The 19002-nt window shown below is 45.5% G+C and overlaps 1 protein-coding gene across 5 annotated transcripts; it reads left to right on the top strand.

Annotated features, from left to right (window-relative positions):
- The first annotated feature begins 88 nt into the window (after positions 1-88).
- LHX8 (LIM homeobox 8) lies at positions 89-17004 on the top strand. 5 transcript variants are annotated; one of them, XM_072343398.1, is made up of 9 exons: positions 89-681; positions 4162-4335; positions 4598-4756; positions 7646-7767; positions 9209-9429; positions 9888-9991; positions 12788-12883; positions 13924-14107; positions 14862-17004. In XM_072343398.1, the coding sequence occupies exons 2-9, from the start codon at positions 4255-4257 to the stop codon at positions 14936-14938; spliced, it is 1044 nt and encodes a 347-aa protein (XP_072199499.1). In that variant the 5' UTR covers positions 89-681; positions 4162-4254; the 3' UTR covers positions 14939-17004. The 5 variants fall into 5 exon arrangements, with proteins under 5 accessions (XP_072199499.1, XP_072199498.1, XP_072199494.1 ...); XM_072343397.1 differs by lacking the exon at positions 89-681 and adding an exon at positions 3461-3599; XM_072343393.1 differs by lacking the exon at positions 89-681 and adding an exon at positions 3663-3935 and having other exon boundaries at positions 14862-16998.
- Positions 17005-19002: the final 1998 nt, after the last annotated feature.

Genomic DNA, 19002 nt, shown 5'->3' on the forward strand with positions numbered 1-19002 from the left:
AGGATTAAAAAGGGCAACATTACTGCCGTTATTTTCTGAAACGATTCTACACTCCCTCTTGCAGTACGAGGTCCATTGCCATAAAAAAATGCAGGGCTCCACCCCACTAACACCCTGCATGCCCTTTGCCTCCTCTGCCCTTACACCTCCTACAAAAACAAACAAACAAACAAACACACACATACATTGCATCAGGTTCTGAACTTTGGTGAGGAAACCGCTATTTCATACATCCAAGTCGGACACAGAAACTTTTCCCTCAGGCCCATCTGGTCATTCCCAACCAAGAGATACAAAGCTTCACGCTGAAATAGTCATGAGCAAAAGCTACAGAAAATACTGGACCCAAGAGATGGAGGCAGACAGCCTGGCCCAAGGAAAGTGCATCACACAGCTATGGAAAACAAGTTACAGGTAAGAGACTGATTGGGTCGGTTTACTTCTCACTAACCCAGTCCAGAAACAGGAATTCGGGAGTAGCCCAAACTCTGCAGCTTTCACCAGGGGCTGGAGCCAGGGGGAGCGCGAGCTCACAAAGAGCAAGCCCAAGTGTTCTGGCTTCATTTTATTGCCTTACTACGGACCACAGAGCAACCGCCGCCATCATCCCTCCCCCCACCCCCATCCCCCCGAGATCAGGATGCTGAGATCCAGAGATGAAAAACCTCCAGATACCCACAGGTGGGCAAACGTTAAAGCATGAGAAAGATGATGCCTGGAACAGGAAAGGCGGTGTGCATTAAGTGAACTTTGTCCCCACAGCTATCAGCTCCGCTTTTTAACCCATCCCTCCTGCCAGACAGCTTGCTGGCCAAGGAAGGGACCGCGCGGATCTGGGTTGCACAAAGACCGGACGGCACGGAGCCACGGCAGCATCTGCCGGCGCTCTCCGCCTCGCCCTGCGGGGGCGTGGGGATAATCGCGGGACATAAATGAGCGGGGAGGTGAGGGGGCGAGACGGGGCCGCGCAGCGGGATCTCGTTTCAGCCCCTCAGGGAACGCTGCGTTCCCCTCGGCAGCGACGTGAAACGCCGCGAGCGGAGCGCCGCTCGTCCCAGCGCCGCTCGTCCCACCGCGGAGTCCCCGCGCTCCGTCCAAACCCGCGGCACCTCCTCGGGCCCGAATGTGGCGGAGGAGCGGGTGGGGCAGAGCCGTTGCCCGTTGCTCTGGGGACACCCAGAGCGGTGAGCAACGGCAGTGGGCCGAGCCCGGCAGGGCCATCGGAAGCGGCAGCTCAGATTGTCCGCAGTTCGGTGTCGGCGTCCGCTTTCTGCAAACTGACGGCGGTGCCACGTTTAATTTCTCAGCAGCCCGTTCGCTTTCGTTGTGATACGTTTCGCAGGAGCGCCCTTCAGAGACGTCCTGCCGCGCGCGCTCTTTCCGCGGTGCTGTTTTTGCTCAAGAAGCCCAAGCCAACACCCTCTTGCTACAACTCTCAGCTCCGTGCCCTGCCGTTGTACATTTAAAAGATCTCCCCCGTACGCAGATGATTAACGCTCCCTCCCCCGTCCTTGCTTTACTGCTGAAAGGAACGGACGAGGTCCCTCATCGGAGAGTCCTCCGCACACGGAACACCGCGCTCCCCCACGGGTTCTCCGCAACGCTCTGCTCCTCCCTGTGTCCCTACGGGACGAGGCTGAGCACGGGCCCGTCCGCTCCCCTTGGCCCGCTGCTCCCTGCCACAAAGTTCTGTGCGTCCGCCTGCTTTCACCTCCTCAGAAACGACGTTACTCTAGCGATACTTACTAATACTCCAAGAGCGGGTAACCAGAGCGATGACATTTAGACGGGACTTCGGAGAAGTAGCCGAGCTCCGCTGTCTCCGCCTGAGGTCGCAAGGCGTGTCGTCTCCGCGTCCCTCGGTGGCTGCCGGGGCCGGCGATGTCCCGGCTGCGGGATCAGCCCTGGGCGGGTCAAGAGAGCCGCGCGGCACCAACGCGGCAACGGGAACGAAGCAGAGTGCACGGCAGAGTGCACGGCAGAGTGCACGGCAGAGTGCACGGCAGAGTGCACGGCAGAGTGCACGGCAGAGTGCACGGCAGAGTGCATGCGGGGCTGCGGGGCGCCGCGCGGAGCTGGGTGGGGGCTGCGGGTGTTCTCGCGGCCGCTGGGCGCGTGCACCGAGAATAAGAAACACCGATAGATCTCCCGTGCATTTTTGTTTTCTTCCTCCAACACGCGTCTTATGAATAACTGCTGCGCGTTTGCTATCGCTGCGGGGAACAACACGCGTATGGATTGTGTTGGCTCCTAATGCTGTATTATTAGAGATAAAAGGTGAGCGCGTGCGGGAAGGCGCTGCTTCATAGAAATCTAAAATGCAGCCGTCTGTCAAGCGCGCACCAACACTGCTTAGTAAACTCGTTAACAGTGCGGGGAAAGCATCGACGGCGCAACGAAGGGCGCTGCAGGGGCCTCCGGCCTCCCCTACGGCTCTCTGGTTCCTCCACGTCGCATCTCTCTTGCGACCCCCAGGGCAGGTGCTGCTTTTCTGCGGTGCCACCTGGAACAGGAGATAGTCTGGGATTTATCTGACGGGGAAGGTCGGGCTGCCAGAACGGAGAGATTCTTCGGTGCTTCCCCTGCGGCCCGGGGAGACGCAGCTTGGCTGCCTTTCGCCTTCGGCACTCCCAGCCACCGCCCCGCGGTCTGTTCCGGCCTCGTTCCGACGCCAGAGCCGTCCCCTCCCCTCCGCGATCCGCTCAGCCCGGTGGACGTGTGGGTACCCGGGCGGGGAGACGCCCTAAAGCCGCTTCTAGGTGATCGCGTGGGGCCGGAGCGCAGCGGTGCGACTTGGGGATCGGAGGCGCTCCGGACCGCCCCTCCCGTCGGGGCGCAGAGTGGAATTCCCCTGGGGCGGGGAGCACAGCCGGCCACGGCGCTCCCGCTCTGCCCACCGGCGACCAGACGGCTTCCGCCACACCGTCCCGAACTTCTCTACACTTAGAACAAAGCACCGCGTCTCACAGCGCCCCGACGACATTGCTGGGCGGCAGCAGTTAGCTCCTAAGGCTGCTTTAAGTGAGACTCTCCCCGGGCCGATCGGTTAGAACGCCGGGCAAGCGAGCGGGGTACAGCAGTACGAGGGGCTCGGTGCCGATCTCACAGAGGCGGGGCCTCTGAACCTGAAAGAAAGGTAAAAGGGGAGTGAGGGGTGAGTAGCGCAGGGTTCGTTCTTTCTTACAGTGTCTCAAAAACCGAGTTCCCTTTGCTCAGAGTGTTACCGTTGTAGCGGCAGCTCTCGGTTCGATTTGTACAAACTCCACCATCTGTCACCAGGATACGCACTCAAAAAGAGGTGCAGAGAATAGAGGCGTAGCAGCACGTTTAATTAGCGTCACCTGCCCGGCTCGGCGCAGTAGCGGTCCCGCGGCTATTGCCCCCACCTGCCACGGGCTCGTTCTGCACCGTCCCGAGCGCGGCACAACTTGGGGAAACTCCAGGAGGAGCGTTCAGTAATCGCAGGAAAACCGCGCAAGTAGCACGTGGAGCCCCTCCGTTAGGGGACACGGCCGGGTGCTCGGAGAGCTACGGGCAGGCGGCTCCTAGCCGCCTCTGTCTGCTGTGCAGACGAACACACCGGCGTTAATTAGCAACAGGTGTGAGCTCAGAACTAAAGTAATGCTATGGCCTTTGGGCATCGCAGGTGTTCCTTCTTTAGCTTAATGAGAAAGGTTTTATAACGGCGCACGCACGTGCGGACACTGCGTAGACGGCGCTTGGAGTGTGTGAGCTGCAGAGCTGGGCTCAGCTGCGGGGCACGGAAAAGCCGTCCGTCCGTCCGTCCGTCCCGCGCACCCACATCGCTGCGTTCGGCGCTGATACGGAGGGAGACGTAGCTCGAGTTTTTGTTCAGTCTCGGGGGGCTGGAGGCGGTGAAGCTGTGACAAGCGGCGAAGATAAACGGGGAGGGGAGGAGGGGAAAAAGAGGAGGAGTATGCGGTGTCCTTTTTTAATTTTTTTGTTTGTTTGTGTTTGTTTTTCCTCCCTCCTTTTCCTTCCTTACGGTGCTCTTTGCTGTCTAACAGCTTCGGTGCGGGTTTGCTGCCGCGGCAGCTCTCGGAGGCGGGTTCTGCTGGTGAGGGCAGAGCAGGCAGGCGCGGAAGGCCGTCCTCGCGCGGCACGGCCCACCCCCTCGCAAACAAAACTTTTTTCTGGCAGGCGCTGAGGGCAGAGACTCGCGGTGAGGTTCCCGGAGCAACCTCGTGGCGCCCCGCCGCCCTTCGCGGAGCTGGTATGCGGTAGGGCAGGGCCATGTATTGGAAGAGCGACCCGATGTTCGTGTGCAGGCTGGAGGACAAGGACCTGCCCGCGCTCGGCGGCCCCTCGGAGAAGGTGAGCGGATGCGCGCCGCTGCCCAGTGCGAGTCGCGGGCGGTGCTCCGCGGTTCGATCTCTTCCCCCCTCGAGTCCCGCAGCCTCCGCTCGGCGGAAGAGCTCCGGCTCCCGACACGACCCACCCCGTGGGGCTCGGCGCGACCCCGCAGGTGCTCCAGGACGGGAGGGTCGGGCCGGGCGGGGCTCCCTGCGGCGTGCCCCGTTTCTCCTCGCCGAGGCCGGCGGCGACCGCACTCATAGACTCTCCGTGCTCCCCGTAGGAGAGCCCGGCGGCGGCCGACGAGGACTCCTGCTCTTCCTCCGCCGCCCTGTCGCCCTCTTCCTCGCCGCGGTCCATGGCCTCGGGCTCCGGCTGCGCGCCCAGCAAGTGTATGTGCAGCAGCTGCGGCCTGGAGATCGTGGACAAGTACCTGCTGAAGGTAAGAGCGTCCCGCCGTCCCTGCGCCTCTCCACCGCCGAGGTGGCCGAATCGGCCCCGTACCGCGAGAACTGCGGGGAGGTGAAGTGCCACGGCGGGCGCCGCGCTGTGCGGAGTGGGCTCGGCCGGGCCGCGGGGCTGCGGCGCCTCAAAGCCGTAGCGGGTCCTGGGCGTCTGACAGCGATGAGTTGAGCTCGGTGGCACAACGCGATGGCGCTGCGGGCGGACAGCCGAGCTGTGAGGAGTCCCGTCCCTTTATCTCGCACGCTTCTCATCTGCTTTCCTTCATCGCTGTTGTTGTGCAGTCGGCATCTGTAACGATCTGAGCCGGTTCTTCGACGTGCAGAGATGAGCAGAATTACTGCAAAAGTGAGCATTTTTAGAGCACTGAAGTTAACTGCGTGTTTGTGATATTTGGGCCTCGCAGGAAAACTGAAGTGATACCTGTGCTGTCAGAATGCTCTCGTGCTTTGGGGCTGCGTATTCTTGATGCGTTCCGTAAGGGATGAGAAAGATGGCTCAGTCAGCGTGTGGGTAACGTCTCGGTTGTGCTGTTTGCTCCTGGTAAAGCAGTTGGTAGCACTGACCCATGTGCTGTTAGCTAGAAGAATCTCAGTGAGATGCTGTGAATCTGAAAGGAAAGCAGCGCCTATTCAGAAGCGTGGAAATAATGTATTCCTTTAAAAAGGGACTCTAGTAACATCTGAGAAGTTGGCATGATTGAAAAATGTTTTTGTTAGTTCTAGCATTTGGGACTAAGCAAGATTATTTAACAAACATGTGGCTTTAAACATAAGACGTTAAGGCAGTTTGGAGGTGGCTATTTTCCATCTGGATTGCAGCCACTGAAGTTATGCTGGGTCAGAGTCCTGCCTTCTCTCCTTTCAGAAGTCAGATTAGAAAATCGTGTTTTCAGTCACTTGATTCCAACAGATGCAGACTTAAATTCATTGTATGCCCTGCAAAGTGAAAGTCTGTAGCATCATCAAAAATGTAAATGTTCTTTTTTAGGTCATTTTCCTTTTATCCCAGTTGTAATGAGGGGGTCAAAGGAATGTGTATGCCGGGTTGGCATTTATTTAAAGCAGGTTATGTGCAGGTTGTGGAGCACTTCTGTATGCCTTTTGTTCCATTAAACCCCAGTCGCATTTGTATGTGTGTTTGCACACAGTGCAGGATAACGGAGCAGGGATGACAGAAATCACTTCTGGTTCTGTTAACTCCAGTGACATCCTGGTTGCTCATTTCCTGCATGTTGCTGTCTGCTTTTTGAAAACCTCGGTTAAATGAGGCTCAGAGCAAAAGATCCCCATTTTGACTTCATCTTAAACACCATTCCTTTCTGTATAGGTAGAGATTGATAGCTGGGAGATGCCTTCCTGATCAGCAGCAGTTGTATCTCCTAAATTCAGCCCTGTAAATGGGAAGGCAGATGGGTGACATCACACCAGCCGTGTAACAAAGCTCTGTGGGAGAGCATTAGCCTGTGATGAGCCGTCCGTGCTGCTGGGATGTGATCAGCGCTGTGCAGTGATGTGCCGGCTGCTTCCTGAGGGCCCGGGGGGAGCTGATCCCCTGGGATCCCCGCTGTGCAGAGGTGCAGAGTGGGCTCAGGCTGGCCCTGATGCTGTTGTCCTTTCTGCCTGCAAGGCACCCATTCCACAAAATATTTGAGAGGATCAATTTGGTGACAGCTGTTATCAACGGTTTCACATTATACTGTGGTGTAAATTTGTCAGTGTACGAAACTGTGGCTGCCAACAATGACAAATACTGGGAGAGGGCTGGGCAACTGCAAGCCATAGTATTATAACCTGAGGAATGACTGAAATGGTCTGTCTCAGCCCGATCTGTCAGAGTCAACATCTCATTTTCCCTGTGGCTTGTATGGCAGCACATTGACAGAAGCGCTGGGTCAGGTAGATCACTGCTTTGCCATTCCTCACATAAGGACTGATGAACCCGCTGTTCCCTATCAGATGACAAATTGTCGTGGAAGTTGTTAAAGGAAATTGTATGCATCTAAAAGTACTTATTGTTTGGTTTATGTAAGTTCTCCTGTGCGATACAGAATTATCCACAGGATTGTCACTCAGGTTTTTTTGGATGGTGGGAATATTGGGCTTTCAAATTAAGTGGTTTGTCTAATGGGTGGTGCAGAATGTTTGCATGACAAAGAACTGCCTTTATAAGGATGAAGAAATGAAAATTCTGGATTATTTATTTGCCCAACATTTACATGCGCCTTTTCAAAACTCCTGATCTGCTGCTGCTTTCCAGGGCTGTAATTTCAGGATGGTTATTATATTTTAAACAATTTTTGAACTTGCTGTAAAACAACTGCTGGTGTTTTGGAGCTCCCACTCCAACTGTGCTTACCAGCCTTCTGGTAAGATGCAGTTCATGTTGTGTTTCTACTTGACAGACTGTTTTGTTTTTTATTCAGTATTTGCGTTCTAAAATTTCAAATCACTTTGCAAAATTTGTTCATTGTGAGACAGGAGGTTTTTGCAGCCTGGGAAATAAGAGTGCAAGTTAGCAGTGAGGTCATGTGATGCCAGAACTTGCTCCGTTACCCCAGTAATGTGAGAACAGAGCGAGGCACCAAATATCCACATAGAACTTGGATCTTTTGCTTCCTCTTCCTGTGCTTTCAATTATAAAGGCATGAAATCTTATTTTGAAGACGTTTGTCACATTCATTGGTTCCTAACGCATGCAGTTCTATAGGCAGTTTTGCCTTGAGGATACATTTTCTGTGAATCATGGTACACATCGTTTCTGTTCTTTTCTGGTTGTATAAAAATATATATATAGTTTTTATAAATACAAAATATGAATACTGGTAGTACAGACTCTGAGGAGTACTTTTCTTTTGGTGCTTTTGCAGGTGAATGACCTCTGCTGGCACGTTCGCTGTCTCTCATGCAGTGTTTGCAGAACATCTCTTGGGAGGCACACCAGCTGCTATATCAAAGATAAAGATATCTTCTGCAAACTTGATTATTTCAGGTATGCTGTGCAGCAGTAACACTTTATTTAACACAATTTCACACTTGCTTGTCAGGTTTTACTTAATCTGTAAGTAGAATGGGTGTTTAGGTTCTCTCTGTTCTCTTACTTATATGTGCATAGTTTATTACTCATAAGAAATTAAATGGATATTTACTGTGAAGGAATGTGGAAGCCTCACACCTGTCTAATGCAACTACATAACAAACCTTAATCTGTGCCTAGCTACTCAATTTTGAGAATCATTCACCTCTGTGGACATGAAGCAGGGGTAGGTATTAGTCAAAGTCAAAACAACAGTAAATTTAGCTTATGTGCAAAGAATTGTTCATAGTGTAATGCTGATGAAGGAGACAAGGCCAAGCTGAGATGACTTTCTTTTCGGACTAGCACTCTGGTATGAGACTTAGGATATCATATGCTGTTATTAACACACCTCTAAGTCGATCTTTTAATCTTTAAAAAGGATTTCAGCAGCTACACCTTTCTAGGATCAATTTGATTTAGAATATGAAGCATTCTTAATATTAGGATCTAATTGCATAAGGGAGAATATTATTAATTCCGAGTGGCATAGAAAGACTTCTTGGTCTCAGTGCTCAAGATAGAAAATCTTCAGTCCAGAAAGCAGGAAGAAAATTTGCTGTGACCACTAGTACTTTCTCCAGCCAAAACATTTATGGGATTCTCATCTGTGTAGTGAGTGGATTATTGTAAACTATCCATCCATTGAAAGATGGAGGGATGGAACAGTCTGAGGATGGTGAACTTGGGGAGGGGAGGTGGAAGGAACAAAGTTATGTTAATTTACATAATCCAACATATCCTGGCTGTTAGTTTCCTTTTCCTCTTTAGCAACATTATACAGTAACACTGTAAATGTCTGCCTATATTTGAACTTCTGTTGAAGATGATAAAATCATAAATGTGATGACAACTAAGGAAAAAATTGTGGAGATGTATGCTTTCCCCCCTTCAGTGGAAGGGACAGTGAACAGTGACGGCTGATGTAGCTGAATAACCTGAACTACCACTACAGTGAAATACTTTTAAATAACTGGGGGGATTTTGAGCATGAAGCCAGCTGTTCCTATCTCCCACCCACAGCTTTTACAGAGATGACTTTCATAAAAAGAAAGGTGAGGATTTGTGAGTTCACGTAGCGGTTTAAATGTTTTAACGTTGCTCTTTGCCTTAAGTAAATTATTAACTTTTATAGGTCAGTAGTGATTTTGCTTTGAGTTATCAGATACAACCTGGCTGATTTTGTTGCTGTATAAATATAGTTATGCAGTCCTCTAGCTCTGTGTGGTCAGTTGTCTTGCTGTGGATCTCAGCTGTGCTTCCATGTCTATTTTCTACTAACCTTCCTGGAGCAACCACTGTGCCTGGGTTGGTTAGCATCTGACTTCAGTCTTCTGTTCACCTTCATTGTTTGCAGGCGTTATGGCACCCGCTGCTCCCGCTGTGGGAGGCACATTCATTCTACAGACTGGGTCCGAAGGGCTAAGGGAAATGTGTACCACTTGGCATGCTTTGCCTGCTTCTCCTGCAAAAGACAGCTTTCTACTGGAGAGGAGTTTGCTTTGGTTGAAGAGAAAGTCCTTTGTAGAGTACATTATGACTGCATGTTGGACAATCTGAAAAGAGAAGTTGAAAATGGTAATGCTGCTTTTAAGAACTGTTCGTGGTTTAGTTTTAATTAAATTGTTGGATTTTCCTTCAACTTCCATCTTAAAAGGGCTAATTATCTATCTACCTTTACTAAGGCTGGAAGCACAGGTTCTTGAATTAAAATACTGTGTTAAATTACTTGATATTTTAATTTATTTATTTATTTTTAGTTTGTTTAACTTGTTTCCTATCCTAAGGAAAAGAAAGCATACGTATCTAGTTGATAAAATGTCATGCTGCATCTGTTTCCTCCATCAATTTGCAAGGGAGTCAGTGGGGGTGGAATGGGTGGTGATGTCAGATCAATTTAACTTTGAACAAAACCTGGCTTTTCTGCATGTGAAATCCAGCTGGCCAGCCACTGTAAGTTGTTAGACGACCATCTCATTTATGAATAACATCATTTTGAATACTTAGCAGACAGCGTCTTCTTTTTAATACTTCAGGTAATGGGGTTAGTGTGGAAGGAGCATTGCTAACAGAGCAAGATGTTAATCATCCAAAACCAGCAAAAAGAGCTCGGACCAGCTTCACAGCGGATCAACTCCAGGTAGAGGCAATACTAAAAACTTGAGTATTTCAGGTTTATGCAGGATGTAACTTCTGAACTGATAGGAAATCAGATGCATATGTGGGGAAAGAGTAAGCTTGTATGCTTTATACTTTTTCAAAAACTATCAAGACACGGCATGTTTCTGGAATAGTTTGTTGGCTTCAGCGGTTTCACATGAAATAGTTACTCTTCGAGCTTTTTATTTCCCTGGGGGCAGCCAGTAATACTGCAGAGTGGAAACAAAAAGGTTGATCTATTTTGATTGTTTGATGAAATCTATTTAAACAGACATTTGCATCACTGCACATAATAAAGAATATTTTTAGAATTACGTAATATGAAGAGTTGTACTAGAGATGGGTACTGGATATGACTTCAAGACATTAGCAGGCAGGAAGCTCCGATTTTATTGCAGTGCTCAGTAAAGGACTGCAAAAGTTTACTTTCTCAAAACAACGGGTAAGTCATCGATTCCTGTTAATATTCACGTGAATACAGCTGAACTCCAGTTAATGAATATTTTCCTTTGTTTCATAGAGAGGAAGGGGAATAATTGCATGTTTATTTCTCATAATCATTTTTCCTCCATACTTTCTTTTTAGATCGTGTCTTCGCTATATTGATGTGTACTGGGAAGACAGACTCTTAGGAAGGGCTCATCTTTGCTCTCCTTCCCTCTTCCCTTTCTCTCAGCCCTTCCAAAATGCTTCACAAGCATGCTCAATCTCGAAGTATCTTTGAGCTTTGCTGCTGCCTGTTTAAACATACTGAATTCTGTAGACTTGGTGTCATGTTTCAAGAGCCGAGCTTCAGTATGTAATGCTGCATGTTTGAGAGTGAGGGGGGCAGACAGCTTTTTCACAGAGCTGGGTGGAGTGAAATAGAGAAGAGCATTTGAAGTTCTTGGCAGCAGTTTTTCTACTGTCCAATTTGTTCTTGATCATGCATTATCAAAACATGTTTTTTCAATATCCTGTTATACGAGCTCAATCACTAGTTATATTCCTTCCCAGTGTTAGGACAAAAGGGAAGTGGGAGCCTTGGAAGTCTGGAATTATGAAATCAAAACTCCTGGTAGGGTCATGCCTGCCTGGTGGGGGTTGGAACTGCCCGTATCTCAGAGCTTCTTGTTGCTGTCTTGACAAGAGTTGACTCTGGATTGCATCAAATATGAGTAATTTCTGCCTCTGGATCACTATTTCACCAAATGAGCCTGTTAGGGAAGAACACCACGATCAGTGCCAGCTCACCGTGAGAAGGGTAACAGCAAGACCAGATTAAGAAGTGTCAGCCAGCCTGTAGTGGAAAGGAAGCGGCAGCTTTCTCCCTAGTTCTAGCTATGCATCTTTCTTGTTCAGTTTATGATATTCCTTTGGTGAGTTTCTGGATGCACAGTCACTGTGGTGTTCATCTTCTACTGTTCTGCTTTGTCACAGTGTCCTCCTCTTATTTGTGGTAAAAGCAGTCAAATATAGTTAAGCTGAGGTGTTATCATCAGTGCATAACATGGCACACGGTTGCATGATGCTTGATTTGCTGTTTGATCCATAACTGAAGTCAAGGTGTTATTAACCTAGAACAAGAGCACTACCTGGAAGGGGCCTAAGATGCAAAGGCTCTAGATATCAGTGAATTTCTGCAGGAAGGAGACTTGCTTTTCCAACATGAGCTGAATGAATGACAGATCCAGCTCTCTGGATTCAGGGATTCTTCTGTTCTGACGTCAGTTAAATTCCCATGTTTGCTTTTCCCATTTTACTGGATTGTAACCTACTTCAGCAGGTACGAGATCTTCTTTACAGACACTTGCTGTCTGCTCAATGCATCTGTCTCAGCGCCTGTTCTTGACAGAAGACTTCCAGTAGTGTGCCTCAGGAAGCAGAAGGATGTCCATGTTTTTGATGTTCTTGTACGAAACTCGTCAGGAAAATGAATAGTTTAAATGTTTCTGAATTTGAAGAGTAGTTGTCTGAGTTCCTCAAAGATGAAGCAAGGCAAAATTTGCAGACCATCAAGGAATAAAATCCAGAAATGAGAAGCTATGATTTATTAAATTGCTGAAGAAGTCCTGCAGAAATCTGTGAAGTCTTACGTCTTAACTAAGGTAAAATTTACATGTTCCAGAGCTGTTCTGGATGCAGGTCACGCTGACATCTACTTCCTCAAGAACTGTAATTCAGGTGATAATGTGATAATTTGTAACAAAAACTAGTCCAACCAAATAGCTGCATAGTGCAAGTCCGTCAGGGTGCAGCCCGAGTGCCTCTCACATCAGTGGAAAGTAAATGCAGTACAAAGAGCTTCCAAGTTGCCCACGTTCTCCATGTAGCTGAAAAGAGCATCAAGTTGCTCCATATAGTGCAAGACGCAGATAGAATTCACAAGCTTGAAGAACCCCACCAAAGCTTATGTTGTTTGCTGTGGTCTGCTGCTGTAACCATTTTCTTTATTAAGTATGCTTGAATCTTTTGCAGCGTGTTTTCTTCTGCGATCCATTTAGTACAATCATAACTGAATACTTCATCCGTTTCTGTTTCCAAGCATAATTCATTTCTCATGAAAGTCTCAGTCCAGTTAAGCAGTATAAGAGGCTCCTATTTTGGGTGTGAATTTTGTGGATAATTTAAAATATATTTTTCTCCTTTTTACCGGGGACCGTCTGGGGACTAGAGATTACAGCAGTTTCCTTAAATCAGAGAAGGAGAAGGACTGTAGTCTGAGATAAGGCTCTGATGCTCCCCTTGGGACTACACAAAAAAAATAATAATAAAAATCCGACTCTTATCTTTTCAGGTTATGCAAGCACAGTTTGCGCAGGACAACAATCCAGATGCACAAACACTCCAGAAACTGGCAGAAAGAACAGGCCTGAGCAGGCGCGTTATACAGGTGATTGCTCTAAGTTACAAAGTCTGCTGCTCATCTGCTGGAAATGCTTAATGGCAGTTTAACAATAATAATGTAGTTACTGTGTGGTGGAGAAAGATCTAATGCGGTGGTTTATTAAAACTGTCCTTATCTAGGAGTAGGTCTAGAACCAAGATGTCATTGTGGATGATTTGCAGTATCCTTGCACTTTGAATGGAAGATTAGTAATAGTCAAGGAAGAAACTTTCCTGCCTAAAGAGCATGCAATTGGCACTAAGCTTTTCGTAAGCTTAAATTTATGAATTCAGCAGCACGCTCTTAAGAGCTGTGCTTTTTGAAGATGACTTGTCATACACAACACAGACGTTAGGACCAATTACCTAGTGATCTGTTTTAGAGAGCAGAGGTAAAACATCCAGGCCATTTAAAACTGAGAAGCACAAACTTGGGTTCTTATGGTTCTTACTTTGCTTGAAGACTTCTCTTGGCAGCCATCATATTCATGCTCTTTTTCTATGTAAATTTATTGTTTCTATATTAATTTATAAACTTACATAATTAGAAACACGCTTGCTGTTCCCTTATCTCCTCCTAGCCCATGAGATCTGACAGAGACATATAGAGATTAGCTAGCTGGAAATTGCGATCAAGCTTTTAAAAAGTTGAAGCTCACAAACCTCACATGGAAAAGAAAAATAGGTACCCTCTGAAACATCTGCTTTACTGCCAGCAGTGTTGAGGCACAAGAGATGACTGCATCCCTCCTATGTACTTGCATTTAGCAGCTGTGTGTGCCCAGCCAGGCACCTGCCCCGGCACCCATGCAGTCTCTCACAGTGCCTGTCTTCTGTGGACTATCTGTTGCTACAGAACCTCTCCTGGCTTGCTCATGTATGCTTAAAGCACCACACATCTTCAAAGTAGATATTTATTCTTTTGGACTGTCAGTGCTACGTTTGAGGCCCAATTAACTAACTGAGCTCTGAGGTTTATATCAAGTTAATGTCAAAGCAGAATGCAATTGATTGACATGATGTAAATATTTTTCCTTTTTTTTTCAGGTGTGGTTTCAGAATTGCAGAGCACGTCACAAGAAACATGTTAGTCCTAATCATTCATCTACTGCTCCAGTCACAGCAGTGCAGCCCTCCAGGCTGTCTCCATCCATGTTAGAAGAAATGGCATATTCAGCATATGTACCCCAAGATGGGACTATGTTAACTGCCCTGCATAGTTATATGGATGGTAGGTACAACTTTGCATATCCAAGTAAAATCATTCTTCACTGTACAAGAACAGTTTACCAGGCTTCTATTACAGAAGCTTACTGGATTTCTTGTTTCATGCTTTATGTAATATCTTAATGCAGCATTTGCCCTCTGTGCCTTGTTAAGAAGTGCACCACTTCTATCAGTAGCACTTCACTGTAGTAGCACAGCTGAAGATCTGGGTATGAAGACTACTTTCTGTACTTCCTCCAAACCACGAACATTAGTAGTAAGAATTCAAACACTTGTTTTTGTAGCATTCATGCTGTATTTTCTGGAATTATCTAATTTAAAAGAAAACTGCTGACCATCCACCCCCTGACCCTTACCCCACAAACTATAGGCGTACTGAAAGCTTCTCAGTGATGCATAATGGGGGGGGGGGAGCTTTGTTATCAAAAAACGTCTTTGTGAGTTATTTGAGCTGATAAGTCAACAAATTGGGCTCAAACTTGTGATTTGGAGAGACTGAAAGATTTGGGAGGCCTGGACTCTCAGCTGCACATGTGGCCTGAGCTTGTTCTTCTCCATAGTAGTGTGTGAGGTGGGCTGTGGTTGGAGGCAAGTGAGCACTGGGCCTGGAGTATGGAGTTGGCAGAAGCACTTGTGATGCCACCTAGTAGCTCCTGGCATCAGACTTGTTTAGAGAAACAGTGCATGGTGGTTGGGACTGGTGAACATTTATTTATACTTTCACTGAAGTTAACAAGTAAATTTTTCTGTTTTTGTAGCTCATTCGCCTACAGCTCTTGGACTCCAGCCTTTGCTACCCCATTCAATGACACAACTGCCAATAAGTCATACCTAATTTCTTTCTGTCAGGGATATAAGCTATTAAGGATGTAAGCTTAAGTCAGTTACTGTGTATGAAAGTTATCATTGGAAAAGATATTAATGTTAACTTTTTATTTAACATTTAAAGCATTTTCAAGAACGTTTTTGCTGCCCAGGTATGTAAGTATACATTTAGCCTGCAAGACACTTTTATGGATTCTGCATAATTACATATTACATTGTTTACAAGCCTTATTAAACACCTTTTTGTATTGTCTGGAAGTAGATCACTCTAGTTATGTATTTGTTAATTTATTTGTCATCAAAAGAGCACTTTGCCTAAAAGAAAGGACTGACAGTTGTGCAAAATGTTTACAATTCTTTGTGAGTTTGTAGCTTATCATTAGTTTGTACTGGTAAGTTATTGTTAAAAGTATTACTTGTATTTGAGTTGTATACAGCCTATCTGTTAAAGCTTATTTCTGTGAATTTGCAAAAATAAATTTTGGTTGGAAATATTTTCAAAATGAACTAAATAAAGTTTCTGCTGTAGCATGCGAAGCAAAAGTGTTGCTGTGTCTGGTTGAACTGCGAGCATTTTTGAAGTGCTTGACTTAAATCTTCAGCTTCAAAAGAAAACTCCAGTTTACACCTAGGTATGCTGCGCTGCACTGGACTTTTTTAGGAGTGTTCGTGTGCCTCAACTTTCTAATGGGCTTAGATTGGTCTTGAAACACCAGGAATAGGTGCCTGCTTTAAAGTAAATATACACAAAACAGTGGTTTTCCTCAAAGTGAGGTTGCACACTTGCACAGCAAGGGAAACAGTGGACATACAAGATAGACTTAACTGTGATTTAAGTCTGTGAGTGGAGGCTTGCTTTCATATTTTGTATGAATACTATTTCAGCTTCTGTTCGTTTGTTGTTGTTGTTGGTTGTTTTTTTTTGTTTGTTTGTTTTTCCCCCAATGATTTTACCACTTGATTTTTTTTTAGCAGGAGGATGACTAATGCAATATTTAAATAGTCTGCATTTCAGTTCCATGTTTTGACTGACCTGTACCACACTGCATACAAACAGAAACTGCAGTACATTCAGATGCTCAAGAATATGCTGCATTTAACTGTTAAGGTGAATTAGAACTGTTAAACCAGAATTAGCAAATATGGAGCACTGATTTAGTGGGTAAAGGCTAGTGCATGTTATCAACTGAACTGATCTTTGTCTTCACAGACTAGTTTCCTTCAGCTATTTGAGATGGGCAGATCCCATCTGCACACCTAAACTTTCCTTGCATCAGAAGGAAACAATTACTTTTGAAGGTGTGTGAGTTGTGGATGTGTATGTTTGTTTGTTTTTGTTTTTTTTTTCCCTCCCAATGGATTCAGTGTCTAATGTGCAAAATTTCTTATCTGTTCTGGTCAAACCATTTTAATTTGGTTTGTCACCACAGAAAGATTATGGTCTCCAAAGCCACCACTTCAATGGCAACTTCTGAATTGTTCATGTTCCATAAATTAAACTCAGTTGTCCAAGCAACTGTGTAGCAAAAGCACATTGCTTTGTCTAGGCTGATACACCCTGCCACAAATAATGCTAAAGACACAAACTGTTGTGGAACTTGAATGAAACTTTACATTTTCATTTTAACATGCATCATGCTGAAATATGCTGGGTGGAATGCTGAATTAAATATATCATTTTTCTGTACCTAAAATACCCCCTGTGGCTGCGTGATACAAAATTGCATGTATAGTAGTAGACAAACCAATTGTTGTTTTGTTAGACCTGACATGCAGGTAGGAGAATCTGACTGCTGAAGTTTTAAAGTTAAACACCATGAGTGATGATAATTTAGACGTATTTTCATAATGTAAAATACTACTCAACTGTCCTGTTTTAAAGAGCAATTTGACTTGCATTAAGTCCCTCTAAAAAAAATAACAAAGCTACTTATTCATTCTAATTTGAAGGACTGAGTAGTTTTAGGTTCCTTGAGAGAAAGAAAGGCAGATGTATTTACGAAACATCCTCTTCTATCCTGTTCCAAAGACAGAGAAGGATTAAAGAGAATGATGAGTGATGGTACTATTTCCTGATAAAAAAAAAAATCGGAAAAAAAAAAAATCTTTGGCTACTGTGAATATCTCAGTGCTCAAGCAGCTTTTTATAAAGCAAGTCTGGGGAAATGTGGAGCTGAAGATGGGAAGTTCCAGTAGTGGATCTAGGCTGTGAGCACTGCCCTGGAGTATGTGAAAGTTCCTCTACTTGTGCTTACCTCCAGTTGCCAGGCTGTGTGGAGCTGACCAAGTATATGGAAGGCCAGGAGGTTTATTCCAATGCTCTCAAACTGAAGCTGTTGTTGTAGCCTGACTTGTAGACTTGAATTGCTCACCTTTTTCTACTTGTGCACTTGGTGTTTTTGATGTGCTGCCGAGTTCTTCTGACTCTGGCTCCAATGTTATATTTTTTAAAGTAGGAAGCAATAACAGGCATTGTTGTGCTCAGAAAATTCAAGGGATTTCATTCTAGGAGGAGAATGTGACCAGTGCTACAGCAGGGCTACAAAATAGCATGCCAAGACTTCTAGACTACGTAAGTTTGATTTTCAAATCTGAAAAGCAGTGTTGTATGGAATAAACTAATCTATGGAGCAAATTTGTTTTAACAGGTCACTTAAAAGTAACCTGTCTTGAACAGAAATCAGTACAGGTCTATGCTTAGTGTTCTACTTTTTGTATAATTCTTTAGAGAACTGCATTTGTCCCTCTAATCCTAATTTTTTTTTATCCTATGAGGACACCCTCTACATGTGGCATTGGAACTATTAGTGAAGAAACTGAATGAAAATTGAGCTGTAATTACATAAAACATACTTTGTGTTAAGAAGTTCTCAAGGGAAGAAATACTACAAACAAAATAAGCATACATCTGTCTTGAATGTACTGTGAGAAGACCGGCTATCAACTTTCAGTCTTCCCCTCCCCCCCCCTTCCACAATTCAGCCAGTGCAAGCTGAGGTTGGCTTCTGTATTATTGTGTGCTGGGACAAGTAAGTACAACTGCACTGCAAAATATGACTTAAAATGCATTATATTCTCCCTTACGGAAAGAGGGGAGAATATGGATAGAAAATGTTTTTGCTGTATGAATCTCACAAAATGGATGGTCTGTTATTAGAAGCCAGTAGTAGTAGTTCAGCTTGCAGGACACAGAAATATCTATTCTATAATATTCAAGATCCTTCAGAAATATTTCAAAGTACAGTTAAATACTGGAATATAGAGATTTTGAAGCTCCACCTACACAGTGGAGGTATAGTATACAGATGCATCAGGTAATTACTTGGGCATTTTCTATCCTACTTTTCATTCTAAGGTACTACTGATACAGATACTTGACTAAACTGTTCTTAAATACCTTCAATGTCACCAAAAATAGATATTTTTGCAGAATCCTCAGGAAATCTGATGCTCTCTTCCTTCCCTCCTTCTCCTCCCCACAAAAAACAAACAAACAAAAAACCAAATGAACAAACAAACAAGAAAACACCAAAACAAAATATTTCTTCTCTCTTCCAAATAAAACTGATTCACTGAGGTTATGTGTTTTTTTTTTTTTCACACCATGTATTTGTGAGGGGTCTGATTCTTCCCATGCTTTTTAATTTGTCCATCATCTCAATGCACAAAACTCAGTTTTAGCAAAACCCTTAGCGATGCTAAGCTGGAAGAGTAGAGCACATAAGCTGCTCATGACCACGTCTGCTGGGATAACTGCTTTTCTTCTAACACCACATTTCACATTTCATTTTTGACTATCTTGCTTCCATAGATGACCGCAGCCTAGGTAAGCACTTTATATTTTAACACACTGAATTTCACCTTGTTTTTTTTCTCACTTCTTGTCAAAGTTATCAGTCATTCTGAATCCCAGCTGTGAACTCCCCAGTGCTGTCTGTTCTCTGTTGTTAGAAAATTCAGTGAGCCTCTCTTTATGTTGTCATCCAGGTAATGAACTAAAATACTTTCTAGAGCTCAATTCTGTTTTGTTGTTTGTTTGTTTGTTTTATAATAGGATAAAGAATCATCTGAACT

This window comes from Excalfactoria chinensis, chromosome 8 (genome assembly GCF_039878825.1).
Source record: "Excalfactoria chinensis isolate bCotChi1 chromosome 8, bCotChi1.hap2, whole genome shotgun sequence".
Taxonomy (NCBI): Eukaryota; Metazoa; Chordata; class Aves; order Galliformes; family Phasianidae; genus Excalfactoria; species Excalfactoria chinensis.